The following is an 18,482-nucleotide window of genomic DNA, read 5'->3' as shown; positions in this document are numbered from 1 at the left end:
GGGTGCTCCGGTTTCCTCCCACAGTCCAAAAATGTGCAGGTTAGTTGAATTGGCCATGCTAAATTGCCTGTAGTGTTAGGTGAAGGGGTAAATGTAGGGGAATGGTTGTGGGTGAATTGCGCTTCAGCGGGACAGTGTGGGCTTGTTGGGCCGAAGGGCCTGTTTCCACACTGTAAGTAATCTAATCTAATCTATTCATAAAATGCATATGCAAATTTTAATATTGCGATCAGGTGACAATATGAAGTGATTAAATATTTTCATCTTGGTTATCCCATTGAAGTGAACATTATCATTTGGTCTGACTATGAAACTGAATAATTGCTTTCATTCTCTGATTGAACATCAACAGCTACATCATCTTCACCTTCAACATCTGAGGAAACTCCTTCAACAGAACCATCTACAACTATAACCACATCTGAGACCACATCATCCTCAACAGGTAAATCTGCAGGTTCAAAGGTCATTCTGACAAATCACTTTAAAACATGCCACAGTTAATTCCTACTCTGACAGTGCAGTCGACAATGACTAAATGGGAGAGCTAATAGCAAAAGAACTGCAGATGCTGATTTGTCGGAAACAAAAACAGAAACTGTTGGAAAACATTGAGTTCTGAAGAAGGATCACAGGACTTGAAACATTAATGATGCTTTCTCTCCACAGGTGCTGTCAGACCTACTGAATGTTTTTGGCAATTTCTGCTTTTCTTTCGAAATGCGAAAATATTCATTTATTTTCAGAATTTCATGGCTAATCGTTGTCTTTCAATTTAATTTCTCAGAATATCTCTTCGCAATAAATATTAACGCCATACACTAAAATTTGAAGACATTTGTTATCTCCTTAGATGTGTAAGTTTCATTTAGTTTCCTCATGGCATAAATTGGAAGTCATACACCAGCCCTCTGATGATGTTTCTTACAAAGAACTACCAATCACTTCGTCCATTGACAGTGTTAAAAATCACACAACACCAGGTAATAGTCCAACAGGCTTAATTGGAAGCACACAAGCTTTCGGAGCGATGCTCCTAAAACTAGTGTGCTTCCAATTAAACCTGTTGGATGATTACCTGGCGTTGTGTGATTTTTAACTTTGTATACCCCAGTCCAACACCGGCATCTCCGAATCATGACTTCTATTGACAGTGCTATTCGCAGTGTTTCTCACACAGAGATATTCTTATCCTGCTAAATAATGGATAAATGTCGTCACATAACAGATTACTTTCATGAAATGCTTGAAATATATTGGAAATTCATACAGGCCTTTACTGATCATGGAAGACCTGGTTGTAGCAAACCAGATCATTCACATCAGATGCTGCAGAATCTAAGTGTGCAAGAATAAAGTAATCAATCGGTTTGAATGCAGTGAAGTGTTTCTTGGAATGTTTCACTATTTATGAATACAGGATGCCTTGTAATGTTTCATTGATGTTTCATTCTTAGAATATGCGACATCTTCTGGGACCTCTGAAGGAAGCACTTCCACAGGGGTAACCACCTCTGAGATTACTTCGACAGCTTCCACAACACCAGAAACAACAGGTAGGATTTATTACAATCCAGCCATCAAGCAGTAAAGTTAAATTTACTGTACATCCAGCAGACCATTGTGCTGCCACTCTTTGCAGACAGCTGAAAGTTGGTTAGTCTCATTTGTGTAGCACCATCCGACAAACGAGGGGAGAGTTGAAGAAGACAAGAACGTCATTGTAATCTCAGCCAGACTAGGAAATGAACTGATGCCGTTGGCATCACATTCCATCATAACATAGCCATCCAGCCAACATTATGGAATAAACATATTAAAAATGATAATATTATCTTCTATCATAAAGCAAAATCCAAATAATGGTCATTACTGTTGACCTAAGTAATTAACAATGAATCTCAAACAATTTCCTGCTTTCTGCGATGGCAAAATGAACATTTTTTTTTAAAGTCCTGCGTGAATTCATAAAATGCATGTGCAAGCTTTATTATTGCGTTCAGGTGATAATATGAAGTGATTAAATATGTTTATGTTTGTTATGTTTTATTAACCCATTGATGTGATCATTATCATTTGGCCTGACAATGAAACTGAATAATTGCTTTTGTTCTCTGATTGAACATCAACAGCTACATCATCTTCACCTGCAACATCTGAGGAAACTACTTCAACAGAACCATCTACAACTGTAACCACATCTGAGACCACATCATCCTCAACAGGTAAAACTGCAGGTTCAAATGTCATTCTGACAAATCACTTTAAAACATGCCACAGTTAATTCCTACTCTGACAGTGCAGTCGACAATGACTAACTGGGAGAGCTAAAAGCAAAACAACTGCAGATGCTGATTTGTCGGAAACAAAAACAGAAACTGTTGGAAAACATTGAGTTCTGAAGAAGGATCACAGGACTTGAAACATTAACGATGCTTTCTATCCACATGTGCTGTCAGACCTACTGAATGTTTTTGGCAATTTCCGCTTCTCTTTCGAACTGGGAAAATATTTATTTATTTTCAGAATTTCATGGCTAATTGTTGTCTTTCAATTTAATTTCTCAGAATATCTCTTCGCAATAAATATTAATGCCATACACTAAAATTTGAAGACATTTGGTATCTCCTTAGATGTGCAAGTTTCATTTAGTTTCCTAATGGCATAAATTGGAAGTCATACACCAGCCCTCTGATGATGTTTCTTACAAAGAACAACCAATCACTTCTTCTGTTGACAGTGCTAATAACAGTGTTTCTCACACGGAGATATTCTTATCCTGCTTAATATTGGCTATATATCATCACATAACAGAGTACTTTCATGAAATGCTTGAAATATACTGGAAATTCATACAGACCTTTCCTGATCATGGAAGACCCGGTTGTAGCAAACCAGCTCACTCACATCAGATGCTGCAGAATTTAAGTGTGCAAGAATAAAGTAATCAATCGGTTTGAGTTGAATTCAGTGAAGTGTTTCTTGTAATGTTTCACTATTTATGAATACAGGATGCCTTGTAATGTTTCATTGATGTTTCATTCTTAGAATATATGACATCTTCTGGGACCTCCGAAGGAAGCACTTCCACAGGGGTAACCACCTCTGAGATTACTTCGACAGCTTCCACAACACCAGAAACAACAGGTAGGATTTCTTCCAATCCAGCCAGCAAGCAATACAGTTAAATTACAGTCGGTCCAGCAGACCATTGTGCTACACGCTCTTTGCAGACAAATGAGGGGAGAGTTGAAGAAGACGAGACTGACATCGTAATCTCAGCCAGACTGGGAATGAACTGATGCTGTTGGCATCACATTCCATGGAAAACTTGACATCCATTATGGAATAAACAAATTAAAAATGATAATGTTATCTCCTATCAAAGAACGAAATCCCAACAATGGTCATGACTGTTGACCTAAGTAATGAATAATGAATTTCAACCAATTTCCTGCTCTCTGCAATGGCAAAATTAACATCTTTTAAAAATGCCTGCGTAGTCAGGTTCTGTGGCCGAGTAGTCTAAGACACTGGATTTAGACTCCAGTCCTAACGGAGGCGTGGGTTCAAATCCCATTGGTACGAGTTGCAGTTTTTCCAGCCGCGAGTTAAAGTTGTGGGCAGCATGGTGGCACAGTAGCTAGCACAGCGCCTCACAGCGACAGAGACCCGCGTTCAATTGTCGCCTCAGGCAAATGACTGTGTGGAGTTTGCACGTTCTCCCCGTGTCTGCGTGGATTTCCTCCAGGTGCTCCGGTTTCCTCCCGCAGTCCAAAGATGTGCAGGTTAGGTGAATTGGCCATGCTAAATTACCCGTAGTGTTAGGAGAAGGGGTAAATGTAGTGGAATGGTTCTGGGTGAATTGCGCTTCGGCGGGTCGGTGTGAACTTGTTGGGCCGAAGTTGGGCACACTGTAAGTTATCTAATCTAATCTATTCATAAAATGCGTATGCAAATTTTGTTATTGCGATCAGGTGACAATATGAAGTGATTAAATATTTTCATCTTGGTTATCCCATTGAAGTGATCATTATCATTTGATGTGAATATGTAACTGAATAACTGCTTTCATTCTCTGATTGAACATCAACAGCTCCATCTTCTTCACCTTCAACATCTGGGGAAACTACTTCAACAGAACCATCTACAACTATAACCACATCTGAGACCACATCATCCTCAACAGGTAAAACTGCAGGTTCAAAGGTCATTCTGACAAATCACTTTAAAACATGCCACAGTTAATTCCTACTCTGACAGTGCAGTCGACAATGACGAAATGGGAGAGCTAATAGCAAAAGAACTGCAGATGCCACTATGTCGGAAACAAAAAAAGAAACTGTTGGAAAACATTGAGTTCTGAAGAAGAATCACAGGACTTGAAACATTAATGATGCTTTCTCTCCACAGGTGCTGTCAGACCTGCTGAATGTTTTTGGCAATTTCCGCTTTTCTTTCTAAATGGGAAAATATTCATTTATTTTCAGAATTTCATGGCTAATTGTTGTCTTTCAATTTAATTTCTCAGAATATCTCTTCACAATAAATATTAACGCCATATACTAAAATTTGAAGACATTTGGTATCTCCTTACTTGTGCAAGTTTCATTTAGTTTCCTAATGGCCTAAATTAGAAGTCATACACCAGTCCTCTGATGATGTTTCTGATAAAGAACTACCAATCACTTCTTCCATTGACAGTGCTAATAACAGTGTTTCTCACACAGAGATATTCTTATCCTGCTTAATATTGGCAAAATATCATCACATAACAGATTACGTTCATGAAATGCTTGAAATATACTGGAAATTCATACAGACCTTTCCTGATCGTGGAAGACCTGGTTGTAGCAAACCAGCTCACTCACATCAGATGCTGCAGAATTTAAGTGTGCAAGAATAAAGTAATCAATCGGTTTGAGTTGAATTCAGTGAAGTGTTTCCTGTAATGTTTCACTATTTATGAATACAGGATGCCTTGTAGTGTTTCATTGATGTTTCATTCTTAGAATATGTGACATCTTCTGGGACCTCTGAAGGAAGCACTTCCACAGGGTTAACCACCTCTGAGATTACTTCGACAGCTTCCACAACACCAGAAACAACAGGTAGGATTTCTTCCAATCTAGCCAGCAAGCAGTACAGTTAAATTACAGTAGGTCCAGCAGACCATTGTGCTACATGCTCTTTGCAGACAAATGAGGGGAGAGTTGAAGAAGACGAGACTGACATCGTAATCTCAGTCAGACTGGGAATGAACTGGTGCTGTTGGCATCACATTCCATGAAAAACTGGACATCCATTATGGATAAACAAATTAAAAATGATAATGTTATCTCCTATCATAAAGCAAAATCCAAATAATAGTCATTACTGTTGCCCTAAGTAACTAATAATGAACTTCAACCAATTTTTTGCTTTCTGCAGTGGCAAAATTAACATTTTTTTAAAAAAAGTCCTGAGTGTATTAATAAAATACATGTGCAAACATTATTATTGTGATCACGTGATAATATGAAGGGATTAAATCTTTTAAGTTTGTTCTGTTTTATTAAACCATTGAAGTGATCTTAATTACACAGAACTACCAATCACTTCTTACATTGACATTTGTTGCTCATGACAGTGCTGCTCACACAGAGATATTCTGATCCTGCTTAATAAAGGATAAATACAATGTCACAACAGATTAGTATCACAAAATGCTTGAAATGTATTGGAAATTCCTACAAGCCCTTCCTGATCATGGAAGATCTGGCTGTAGCAAACTAGCTCACTCAGATCAGATTTTGTATAATTTTTGTGTGCATGAAGAAGGTAATCAATCGGTTTGAGATGAATTGCGTGAAGTGTTTCTTGTAAACTTTCACTATTTATGAATATGGGGAAACTTACCCTGTTCCATTGATATATTATTCTTAGAATATGTGACATCTTCAGGGACCTCAAAAGGAAGTACTTCCATAGGGGCAACCACCTCTGAGATTACTTCGACATCTTCCACAACACCAGAAACAACAGGTAGGATTTATTACAATCCAGCCAGCAAGCAGTACAGTTAAATTTACCGTACATCCCGCAGACCATAGTGCTGGCACTCTTTGCAGACAGATGAGTGTTGGTTAACTTCATTTGTGTAGCACCATCCATTAAACGAGGGGAGAGTTGAAGAAAGTGATTCCTTCATCGTAACCTCAGCCAGTCTAGGAATTGAACTGGTGCCGTTGGTATCAAACATTCCATGGCAAACTAACCATCCAGTCAACATTATGGAATAAATAAATTAAAAATGATAACATAATCTCCTATCATAAAACAAAATCCCAACAATGGTCATTACTGTTGACCGAAGTAAATAATAATGAATTTCAATCAATTTCCTGCTTTCTGCAATGGCAAAATTAACATTTTAAAAATTATTCCTGCTTAATCAGGTAGTGTGGCCGAGCGGTCTAAGACGCTGGATTTAGGCTCCAGTCTCTACGGAGGCGTGGGTTCAAATCCCATTGGTGCGAGTTGCAGTTTGCCCAGCCGCGAGTTAAGGTTGTGGGCGGCATGTTGGCATGGTGGCTAGCACAGCTGCCTCACAGCGCCAGAGACCCACGTTCAATTGTCGCCTCAGGCAAATGACTGTTTGGAATTTGCACATTCTCCCCGTGTCTGCGTGGACTTATTCCAGGTGCTCCGGTTTCCTCCCACAGTCCAAAGATGTGCAGGTTAGGTGAATTGGCCATGCTAAATTGCCCGTAGTGTTAGTTGAAGGGGTAAATGTTAAGCAGGAATGGTTCTGGGTGAATTGCGCTTCGGCGGGTCGGTGTGGACTTGTTGGGCCAACGGGCCTGTTTCCACACTGTAAGTATTCTAATCTAATCTATTCATAAAATGCGTATGCAAATTTTATTATTGCAATCAGATGACAATATGAAGTGATTAAATATTTTCATGCTGGTTATCCCATTGAAGTAAACATTATCATTTGGTCTGACAATGAAACTAAATAATTGCATTTGTTCTCTGATTGAACATCAACAGCTCCATCATCTTCACCTTCAACATCTGAGGAAACTACTTCAACAGAACCGTCTACAGCTATAACCACATCTGAGACCACATCATCCTCAACAGGTAAAACTGCAGGTTCAAAGGTTGTTCTGACAAAACACTTTAAAACATGCCACAGTTAATTCCTACTCTGACAGTGCAGTCGACAATGACTAACTGGGAGAGCTAAAAGCAAAAGAACTGCAGATGCCACTATGTCGGAAACAAAAACAGAAACTGTTGGAAAACATTGAGTTCTGAAGAAGAATCACAGGACTTGAAACATTAATGATGCTTTCTCTCCATAGGTACTGTCAGACCTGCTGAATGTTTTTGGCAATTTCTGCTTTTCTTTCGAAATTGGAAAGCATTCACTTATTTTCAGAATTTCATGGCTAATTGTTGTCTTTCAATTTAATTTCTCAGAATATCTCTTCGCAATAAATATTTACACCATACACTAAAATTTGAAGACATTTGTTATCTCCTTACTTGTGCAAGTTTCATTTAGTTTCCTAATGGCATAAATTGGAAGTCATACACCAGCCCTCTGATGATGTTTCTTACAAAGAACTACCAATCACTTCTTCTATTGACAGTGCTAATGACATTGTTTCTCACACAGAGATATTCTTATCCTGCTTAATATTGGATAAATATCATCAAATAACAGATTACTTTCATGAAATGCTTGAAATATACTGGAAATTCATACAGGCCTTCCCTGATCATGGAAACCAGTTCACTTACATCAGATGCTGCAGAATCTAAGTGTGCAAGAATAAAGTAATCAATCGGTTTGAGTTGAATTCAGTCAAGTGTTTCTTGTAATGTTTCACTATTTATGAATACAGGATGCCTTGTAGTGTTTCATTGATGTTTCATTCTTAGAATATGTGACATCTTCTGGGACCTCTGAAGGAAGCACTTCCACAGGGGTAACCACCTCTGAGATTACTTCGACAGCTTCCACAACACCAGAAACAACAGGTAGGATGTATTACAATCCAGCCATCAAGCAGTAAAGTTAAATTTACTGTACATCCAGCGGACCATAGTGCTGCCACTCTTTGCAGACAGATGTGTGTTGGTTAGATTCATTTGTGTAGCACCAACCGACAAACGAGGGGAGAGTTGAAGAAGACAAGACCGTCATTGTAATCTCAGCCAGACTAGGAATTGAACTGATGCCGTTGGCATCACATTCCATCATAACATAGCCTTCCAGCAAACATTATGGAATAAACAAATTAAAAATGATAATATTATCTTCTATCATCAAGCGAAATCCAAATTATGGTCATTACTGTTGACCTAAGTAATTAATAATGAACCTCAAACAATTTCCTGCTTTCTGCAATGGCAAAATGAACATTTTTTTTTAAAGTCCTGCGTGTATTCATAAAATGCATGTTCAAACTTTATTATTGTGATCAGGTAATAATATGAAGTGATTAAACATGTTTATGTTTGTTATGTTTTATTAACCCATTGATGTGATCTTTATCATTTGGCCTGACAATGAAACTGAATAATTGCTTTTGTTCTCTGATTGAACATCAACAGCTCCATCATCTTCACCTTCAACATCTGGGGAAACTACTTCAACAGAACCATCTACAACTATAACCACATCTGAGACCACATCATCCTCAACAGGTAAAACTGCAGGTTCAAAGGTCGTTCTGACAAATCACTTTAAAACATGCCACAGTTAATTCCTACTCTGACAGTGCAGTTGACAATGACTAAATGGGAGAGCTAAAAGCAAAAGAACTGCAGATGCCACTATGTCGGACACAAAAACAGAAACTGTTGGAAAACATTGAGTTCTGAAGAAGGATCACAGGACTTGAAACATTAACGATGCTTTCTCTCCACAGATGCTGTCAGACCTGCTGAATGTTTTTGGCAATTTCTGCTTTTCTTTCTAACTGGGAAAATATTCATTTATTTTCAGAATTTCATGGCTAATTGTTGTCTTTCAATTTAATTTCTCAGAATATCTCTTTGCAATAAATATTAACGCCATACACTAAAATTTGAAGACATTTGGTATCTCCTTTCATTTAGTTTCCTAATGGCATAAATTGGAAGTCATACACCAGTCCTCTGATGATGTTTCTTACAAAGAACTACCAATCACTTCTTCTATTGACAGTGATAATAATATTGTTTCTCACACAGAGATATTCTTATCCTGCTTAATATTGGCAAAATATCATCACAAAACAGATTACGTTCATGAAATGCTTGAAATATATTGGAAATTCATACAGACCTTTCCTGATCATGGAAGCAAACCAGCTCATAGACATCAGATGGTGTTGAATTTAAGTGTGCCAGAACAAAGTCATCAATCAGTTTGAGTTGAATTCAGTCAAGTGTTTCTTGTAATGTTTCACTATTTATGAATACAGGATGCCTTGTAGTGTTTCATTGATGTTTCATTCTTAGAATATGCGACATCTTCTGGGACCTCTGAAGGAAGCACTTCCACAGGGGTAACCACCTCTGAGATTACTTCGACAGCTTCCACAACACCAGAAACAACAGGTAGGATTTCTTACAATCCAGCCAGCAAGCAATACAGTTAAATTACAGTAGGTCCAACAGACGATTTGCAGACAAATGAGGGGAGAGTTGAAGAAGACGAGACTGACATCGTAATCTCAACCAGACTGGGAATGAACTGGTGCTGTTGGCATCACATTCCATGGAAAACTGGACATCCATTATGGATAAACAAATTAAAAATGATAATGTTATCTCTTATCAAAAAGCAAAATCCAAATAATAGTCATTACTGTTGCCCTAAGTAACTAATAATGAACTTCAACCAATTTTTTGCTTTCTGCAGTGGCAAAATTAACATTTTTTTAAAAAAAGACTTGAGTGTATTAATAAAATACATGTGGAAACATTATTATTGTGATCAAGTGATAATATGAAGGGATTAAATCTTTTAAGTTTGTTCTGTTTTATTAAACCATTGAAGTGATCTTAATTACACAGAACTACCAATCACTTCTTACATTGACATTTGTTGCTCATGACAGTGCTGCTCACACAGAGATATTCTTATCCTGCTTAATAAAGGATAAATACAATGTCACAACAGATTAGTATCACAAAATGCTTGAAATGTATTGGAAATTCCTACAAGCCCTTCCTGATCATGGAAGATCTGGCTGTAGCAAATCAGCTCACTCAGATCAGATTTTGTATAATTTTTGTGTGCACGAAGAAGGTAATCAATCGGTTTGAGATGAATTGAGTGAAGTGTTTCTTGTAAACTTTCACTATTTATGAATATGGTGTGACTTACCCTGTTCCATTGATATATTATTCTTAGAATATGTGACATCTTCAGGGACCTCAAAAGGAAGTACTTCCACAGGGGCAACCACCTCTGAGATTACTTCGACATCTTCCACAACACCAGAAACAACAGGTAGGATTTATTACAATCCAGCCACCAAGCAGTACAGTTAAATTTACCGTACATCCAGCAGACCATAGTGCTGGCACTCTTTGCAGACAGATGAGTGTTGGTTAACTTCATTTGTGTAGCACCATCGAACAAATGAGAGGAGAGTTGAAGAAAGTGATTCCTTCATCGTAACCTCAGCCAGTCTAGGAATTGAACTGGTGCCGTTGGTATCAAACATTCCATGGCAAACTAACCATCCAGTCAACATTATGGAATAAACAAATTAAAAATGATAATGTTATCTCCTATCATAAAACAAAATCCCAACAATGGTCATTACTGTTGACCGAAGTAAATAGTCATGAATTTCAATCAATTTCCTGCTTTCTGCAATGGCAAAATTAACATTTTAAAAAAATTCGTGCTTAGTCAGGTAGTGTGGCTGAGCAGTCTAAGACGCTGGATTTCGACTGCAGTCTCTACGGAGGCGTGGGTTCAAATCCCATTGCTGTGAGTTGCAGTTTTCCCAGCCGCGAGTTAAAGTTGTGGGCAGCATGGTGGCACAGTGGCTATCACAGCTGCCTCACAGCGCCAGAGACCCGCGTTCAATTGTCGCCTCAGGCAAATGACAGTGTGGAGTTTGCACATTCTCCCTGTGTCTGCGTGGACTTATTCCAGGTGCTACGGTTTCCTCCCACAGTCCAACGATGTGCAGGTTAGGTGAATTGGCCATGCTAAATTGCCCGTAATGTTAGGTGAAGGGGTAAATGTTAAGCAGGAATGGGTCTGGGTGAATTGCACTTCGGCGGGTCGGTGTGGACTTGTTGGGCCGAAGGGCCTGTTTCCACACTGTAAGTATTCTAATCTAATCTATTCATAAAATGTGTATGCAAATTTTATTATTGCAATCAGGTGACAATATGAAGTGATTAAAAATTTTCATCTTGGTTATCCCATTGAAGTGATCATTATCATTTGATGTGAGTATGTAACTGAATAATTGCTTTTGTTCTCTGATTGAACATCAACAGCTCCATCATCTTCACCTTCAACATCTGAGGAAACTACTTCAACAGAACCATCTACAACTATAACCACATCTGAGACCACATCATCCTCAACAGGTAAAACTGCAGGTTCAACGGTCGTTCTGACAAATCACTTCAAAACATGCCACAGTTAATTCCTACTCTGACAGTGCAGTCGACAATGACTAAATGGGAGAGCTAAAAGGAAAAGAACTGCAGATGCCCCTACGTCAGAAACAAAAACAGAAACTGTTGGAAAACATTGAGTTCTGAAGAAGAATCACAGGACTTGAAACATTAATGATGCTTTCTCTCCACAGGTGCTGTCAGACCTGCTGAATGTTTTTGGCAATTTCTGCTTTTTTTCTAAATGGGAAAATATTCATTTATTTTCAGAATTTCATGGCTAATTGTTGTCTTTCAATTTAATTTCTCAGAATATCTCTTCGCAATAAATATTAACGCGATACACTAAAATTTGAACACATTTGTTATCTCCTTACTTGTGCAAGTTTCATTTAGTTTCCGAATGGCATAAATTGGAGGTCATACACCAGCCCTCTGATGATGTTTCTGACAAAGAACTACCAATCACTTCTTCTCTTGACAGTGCTAATAACAGTGTTTCTCACACAGAGATATTCTCATCCTGCATAATATTGGATAAATATTGTCACATAACAGATTACTTTCATGAAATGCTTGAAATATATTGGAAATTCATACAGACCTTTCCTGATCATGGAAGACCTGGCTGTAGCAAACCAGCTCACTCACATCAGATGCTGTAGAATTTAAGTGTGCCAGAACAAAGTCATCAATCGGTTTGAATTCAGTGAAGTGTTTCTTGTAATGTTTCACTATTTATGAATACAGGATGCCTTGTAGTGTTTCATTGATGTTTCATTCTTAGAATATGTGACATCTTCTGGGACCTCCGAAGGAAGCACTTCCACAGGGGTAACCACCTCTGAGATTACTTCGACAGCTTCCACAACACCAGAAACAACAGGTAGGATTTCTTACAATCCAGCCACCAAGCAGTACAGTTAAATTTACCGTACATCCAGCAGACCATAGTGCTGCCACTCTTTGCAGACAGATGAGTGTTGGTTAACTTCATTTGTGTAGCACCATCGAACAAATGAGAGGAGAGTTGAAGAAAGTGATTCCTTCATCGTAATCTCAGCCAGTCTCAGAATTGAACTGATGCTGTTGGTATCAAACATTCCATGGCAAACTAGCCATCCAGTAAACATTATGGAATAAACAAATTAAAAATGATAATGTTGTCCTCTATCAAAGAACAAAATCCCACAATGGTCATTACTGTTGACCTAAGTAATTAATAATGAATTTCAACCAATTTCCTGCTTTCTGCAATGGCAAAATTAACATTTTTAAAAAATTCCTGCTTAGTCAGGTCATGTGGCCGAGCGGTCTAAGGCGCTGGATTTAGGCTCCAGTCTCGACGGAGGCGTGGGTTCAAATCCCATTGGTGCAAGTTACAATTTGCCCAGCCGTGAGTTAAAGTTGTGGGCAGCACGGTGGCACAGTGGCTAGCACAGCTGCCTCACAGCGCCAGAGACCCGTGTTCAATTCTCGCCTCAGGCGAATGATTGTATGCAGTTTGCACATTCTCCCCGTGTCTGCGTGGGTTTCCTCCGGATTCCTCCCACAGTCCAAAGATGTGCAGGTTAGGTGAATTGGCCATGCTAAATTGCCCGTAGTGTTAGGTGAAGGGGTAAATATTAAGCAGGAATGGTTCTGGGTGAATTGCGATTTGGCGGGTCGGTGTGCACTTGTTGGGCTTACGGGCCTGTTTCCACACTGTAAGTTATCTAATCTAATGTATTCATAAAATGCGTATGCAAATGTTATATTGCAATCAGGTAACAATATGAAGTGATTAAATATTTTCATGTTGGTTATCCCATTGAAGTAAACATTATCATTTGGTCTGACTATGAAACTGAATAATTGCTTTTGTTCTCTGATTGAACATCAACAGCTACATCATCTTCACCTTCAACATCTGAGGAAACTACTTCAACAGAACCATCTACAACTATAACCACATCTGAGACCACATCATCCTCAACAGGTAAAACTGCAGGTTCAAAGGTCGTTCTGACAAATCACTTTAAAACATGCCACAGTTAATTCCTACTCTGACAGTGCAGTCGACAATGACGAAATGGGAGAGCTAAAAGCAAAAGAACTGCAGATGCCACTATGTCGGAAACAAAAACAGAAACTGTTGGAAAACATTGAGTTCTGAAGAAGAATCACAGGACTTGAAACATTAATGATGCTTTCTCTCCACAGGTGCTGTCAGACCTACTGAATGTTTTTGGCAATTTCTGCTTTTCTTTCTAAATTGGAAAGTATTCACTTATTTTCAGAATTTCATGGCTAATTGTTGTCTTTCAATTTAATTTCTCAGAATATCTCTTCGCAATAAATATTAACGCCATACACTAAAATTTGAAGACAATCGTTATCTCCTTAGATGTGCAAGTTTCATTTAGTTTCCTAATGGCATAAATTGGAAGTCATACACCAGTCCTCTGATGATGTTTCTTACAAAGAACTACCAATCACTTCTTCTATTGACAGTGCTAATAACAGTGTTTCTCACACAGAGATATTCTTATCCTGCTTAATATTGGATAAATATTGTCACATAACAGATTACTTTCATGAAATGCTTGAAATATACTGGAAATTCATACAGGCCTTCCCTGATCATGGAAACCAGCTCACTTACATCAGATGCTGCAGAATCTAAGTGTGCAAGAATAAAGTAATCAATCGGTTTGAGTTGAATTCAGTCAAGTGTTTCTTGTAATGTTTCACTATTTATGAATACAGGATGCCTTATAGCGTTTCATTGATGTTTCATTCTTAGAATATGTGACATCTTCTGGAACCTCCGAAGGAAGCACTTCCACAGGGCCAACTACCTCTGACATTACTTCAACAGCTTCCACAACACCAGAAACAACAGGTAGGATTTATTACAATCCCGCCATCAAACAGTAAAGTTAAATTTACTGTACGTCCAGCAGACCATAGTGCTGCACACTCTTTGCAGACAGATCAGTGTTGGTTAGATTCATTTGTGTAGCACCATCCGACAAACGAGGGGAGAGTTGAAGAAGACGAGACCGTCATTGTAATCTCAGCCAGACTAGGAAATGAACTGGTGCTGTTGGCATCACATTCCATCATAACATAGCCATCCAGCAAACATTATGGAATAAACAAATTAAAAATGATAATATTATCTTCTATCATCAAGTGAAATCCAAATAGTGGTCATTACTGTTGACCTAAGTAATTAATAATGAACCTCAAACAATTTCCTGCTTTCTGCAATGGCAAAATGACCATTTTTTTTAAAGTCCTGCGTGTATTCATAAAATGCATGTTCAAACTTTATTATTGCGATCAGGTGATAATATGAAGTGATTAAATATGTTTATGTTTGTTATGTTTTATTAACCCATTGATGTGATCATTATCATTTGGCCTGACTATGTGACTGAATAATTGCTTTCATTCTCTGATTGAACATCAACAGCTACATCATCTTCACCTTCAACATCTGAGGAAACTACTTCAACAGAACCATCTACAACTATAACCACATCTGAGACCACATCATCCTCAACAGGTAAAACTGCAGGTTCAAAGGTCATTCTGACAAATCACTTTAAAACATGCCACAGTTAATTCCTACTCTGACAGTGCAGTCGACAATGACTAAATGGGAGAGCTAAAAGCAAAAGAACTGCAGATGCCACTATGTCGGTAACAAAAACAGAAACTGTTGGAAAACATTGAGTTCTGAAGAAAGATCACAGGACTTGAAACATTAATGATGCTTTCTCTCCACAGATGCTGTCAGACCTGCTGAATGCTTTTGGCAATTTCTGCTTTTCTTTCTAAATGGGAAAATATTCATTTATTTTCAGAATTTCATGGCTAATTGTTGTCATTCAATTTATTATCTCAGAATATCTCTTCACAATAAATATTATCACCATACACTAAAATTTGAAGACATTTGATATCTCCTTAGATGTGCAAGTTTCATTTAGTTTCCTAATGGCTTAAGTTGGAAGTCATACACCAGCCCTCTGATGATGTTTCTTACAAAGAACTACCAATCACTTCTTCTATTGACACTTGCTGCTCATAACAGTGTTTCTCACACAGAGATATTCTTATCCTGCTTAATATTGGATAAATATCGTCAAATAACAGATTACTTTCATGAAATGCTTGAAATATATTGAAACTTCATGCAGGCCTTTCCTGATCGTGGAAGACCTGGCTGTAGCAAACCAGCTCACTCACATCAGATGCTGCAGAATTTAAGTGTGTATGAATAAAGTAATCAGATCAGATTCGGTACAGTTGGAAACAGGCCTTTCAGCCCAACCAGTCTACATCGACCCTCCGAAGTGCAACCTACCCTGACCCATTTCCCCTTGACTAATGCACCTGATACTATGGACAATTAAGCATTGCCAATTCACCAGACCTGCACATCTTTGGACTGTGTGAGTAAACCGACACAGACACGAGGAGAATGTGCAAACTCCATGCAGACAGTCACCCGAGGCTGGGGTCGATCCTGGTACCCTGGGGCTGCAGTGCTAACCACTGAGCCACCATGCCACCCATAGATTAGTTTGTGTTGAATTCAGTGAAGTGTTTCTCGTACTTTTTCACTATTTATGAATATAGGATGCCTTATAGTGTTTCACTGATGTTTCGTTCTTAGAATATGTAACATCTTCTGGGACTTCTGAAGGAAGCAGTTCCACAGGGGTAACCACCTCTGAGATTACTTCGACAGCTTCCACAACACCAGAAACAACAGGTAGGATTTATTACAATCCAGCCATCGAGCGGTACAGTTAAATTTACTGTCGGCTCAGCAGAGCATAGTGCTGCACAGTCTTTTCAGACAGATGAATGTTGGTTAGATTCATTTGAGTAGCACTATCCAACAAACGAGGGGAGAGTTGAAGAAGATGAGACTGTCATTGTAATCTCAGCCAGACTACGCTTTGAACCGGCGCTGTTGGCATTACATTCCCTGGTAACCTAGCCATCCAGCTAAAATTATGGAATAAACAAATTAAAAATGATCATGCCTTCACCTGCAATAAAGCATTTTCCAAACAAAGCTCATTACTGTTGCCCTGAGTAATGAATAATGAAATTGAACCAATTTCCTGCTTTCCGAAATGATAAAACTAACATTTTTTTCAAAAATGTTTCATCTACTCATAAAATGTGTTTTGCAAACATTATTATTGGGATGAGGTGGATACTCTGAAGTGATTAAATACTTTTTTTGTTTGTCATACTTTATTCATCCCATAAAATAATCATTATCTTTTGATGTGACTATGTTACTGAATAACTGCTTTCATTCTCTGATTGAACATCAACAGCGACATCATCTTCACCTTCAACATCTGAGGAAACTACTTCAACAGAACCATCTACAACTATAACCACATCTGAGACCACATCATCCTCAACAGGTAAAAGTTTACGTTCAAAGTCCTCTCTGACAAATCACTTTTAAACATGCCACTGTTAATTCCTACACTGACAGTACAGTTGACAATTATTAAATGGCAGAGTAAAACTCAAAAGAACTGCGAATGTTGCTGTAACAGAAACAAATATAGAAATTGTTGGAAAGCCTTGAGTTCTGAAGGAAGGTCACTGGACCTGAAATATAAATGCTGCTTTCTCTCCAGACGTGCTGCCTGACCTGCTGAATTTTTTCAGCAATTTCTGTTTTCCTTTCTAAATGTGAAAAGTTCATTTATTTTCAGAATTTCATGGCTAATTGTTGCCTTTCAATTTCATTTCTCAGCATAACTGATATGCAATAAATATTAACAACATACACTACATTTTGTACACATTTGAAATTTTCTCAAATTTTCAAGTTTCATTTAGTTTCCTAATGGCATAAATTGGAAGTCATACACCAGCCCTCTGATAATGTTTCTTACAAAGAACTACCAATCACTTCTTATAATGACATTTACTACTAAAAACAGTTTTGCTCATGCAGAGATATTCTTATCCTGCTTAATAACGGATAAATATAGTCTCATAACAGATGACCGTTCCAAAATACCTGAAATATATTGGAAATTCATATAAGACCTTCCTGATCATGGATGACCTAGCTATGGTAAACCATTTCACTCGCATCAGATGTTGCATAACATTTGTGTTCAAGACTGGACTAATCAATCAGCTTGAGTTCCAGTCAGTGATGTTTTTCTTTTAATTTTGCACAAATGATGAATACAGGGAGACTTACACTCTTTCATTGATATGTCATCTTCAGAATATATGACATCATCTGCGACCACAGAAACAATCACTTCCACAGGGACAACCACATCTGAGATTACTTTGACATCTTCCACAACTCCAGAAACAACAGGTAGGATTTATTACAATCTAGCTATCAAGAAGTAAAGTTAAGTTTACTGTACATCCAGCAGACCATGGTGCTGCACACTCTTTGGAGACAGACGAGAGTTGGTTAGTTTTAATTGTGTAACACCATCTGACAGACGAGGGACAGTTTAAGAAGATGAGAATTGAACAGGTGCTGTTGGCTTCACATTCCAAGGCCAACGAGACATCCAGCCAACATTAGGGAATAAACAAATTAAAAATAATCAGACTATCTGCTATCATAAATCAAAATCCAAACAAAGATCATTACTGTTGCCCTAAGTAACTAATAATTAATTTGAACAAATTTCCTAGTTTCTGAAATGGTAAAATTAACATTTTTTTAAAAAATCTTGCATGTATTCATTAAATCTGATGTGCAAGTCTAATTATTGTGATCAGGTGGATAATATGATGTGAATAAATACTTCTGTGTTTGTCACGTTTCATTCAACCCATTGAACTGA

General features: G+C 38.0%; 1 protein-coding gene across 22 annotated transcripts in view; it reads left to right on the top strand.

Annotated features, from left to right (window-relative positions):
* LOC140478847 (uncharacterized) overlaps positions 1 to 18,482 on the top strand; it is a 352,643-nt gene that overhangs the window by 84,877 nt on the left and 249,284 nt on the right. For 18 of the 22 annotated variants that reach the window (XM_072572342.1, XM_072572329.1, XM_072572328.1 and 15 more), the window contains 20 exons: positions 353 to 445; positions 1,458 to 1,556; positions 2,133 to 2,225; positions 3,049 to 3,147; positions 4,097 to 4,189; positions 5,013 to 5,111; positions 5,926 to 6,024; positions 7,036 to 7,128; positions 7,936 to 8,034; positions 8,611 to 8,703; positions 9,502 to 9,600; positions 10,400 to 10,498; positions 11,509 to 11,601; positions 12,419 to 12,517; positions 13,517 to 13,609; positions 14,417 to 14,515; positions 15,092 to 15,184; positions 16,301 to 16,399; positions 16,980 to 17,072; positions 17,900 to 17,998. In XM_072572342.1, coding sequence (XP_072428443.1) covers positions 353 to 445; positions 1,458 to 1,556; positions 2,133 to 2,225; positions 3,049 to 3,147; positions 4,097 to 4,189; positions 5,013 to 5,111; positions 5,926 to 6,024; positions 7,036 to 7,128; positions 7,936 to 8,034; positions 8,611 to 8,703; positions 9,502 to 9,600; positions 10,400 to 10,498; positions 11,509 to 11,601; positions 12,419 to 12,517; positions 13,517 to 13,609; positions 14,417 to 14,515; positions 15,092 to 15,184; positions 16,301 to 16,399; positions 16,980 to 17,072; positions 17,900 to 17,998 — 1,926 coding nt within the window. The remainder of the gene's footprint in view (positions 1 to 352; positions 446 to 1,457; positions 1,557 to 2,132; positions 2,226 to 3,048; positions 3,148 to 4,096; positions 4,190 to 5,012; positions 5,112 to 5,925; positions 6,025 to 7,035; positions 7,129 to 7,935; positions 8,035 to 8,610; positions 8,704 to 9,501; positions 9,601 to 10,399; positions 10,499 to 11,508; positions 11,602 to 12,418; positions 12,518 to 13,516; positions 13,610 to 14,416; positions 14,516 to 15,091; positions 15,185 to 16,300; positions 16,400 to 16,979; positions 17,073 to 17,899; positions 17,999 to 18,482) is intronic. The other 4 variants (XM_072572333.1, XM_072572331.1, XM_072572337.1 and 1 more) reach the window with 4 other exon arrangements.

The sequence above is a fragment of the Chiloscyllium punctatum genome, chromosome 6 (assembly GCF_047496795.1).
Source record: "Chiloscyllium punctatum isolate Juve2018m chromosome 6, sChiPun1.3, whole genome shotgun sequence".
Taxonomy (NCBI): Eukaryota; Metazoa; Chordata; class Chondrichthyes; order Orectolobiformes; family Hemiscylliidae; genus Chiloscyllium; species Chiloscyllium punctatum.
This window is presented reverse-complemented; position numbering and strand designations above follow the sequence as displayed.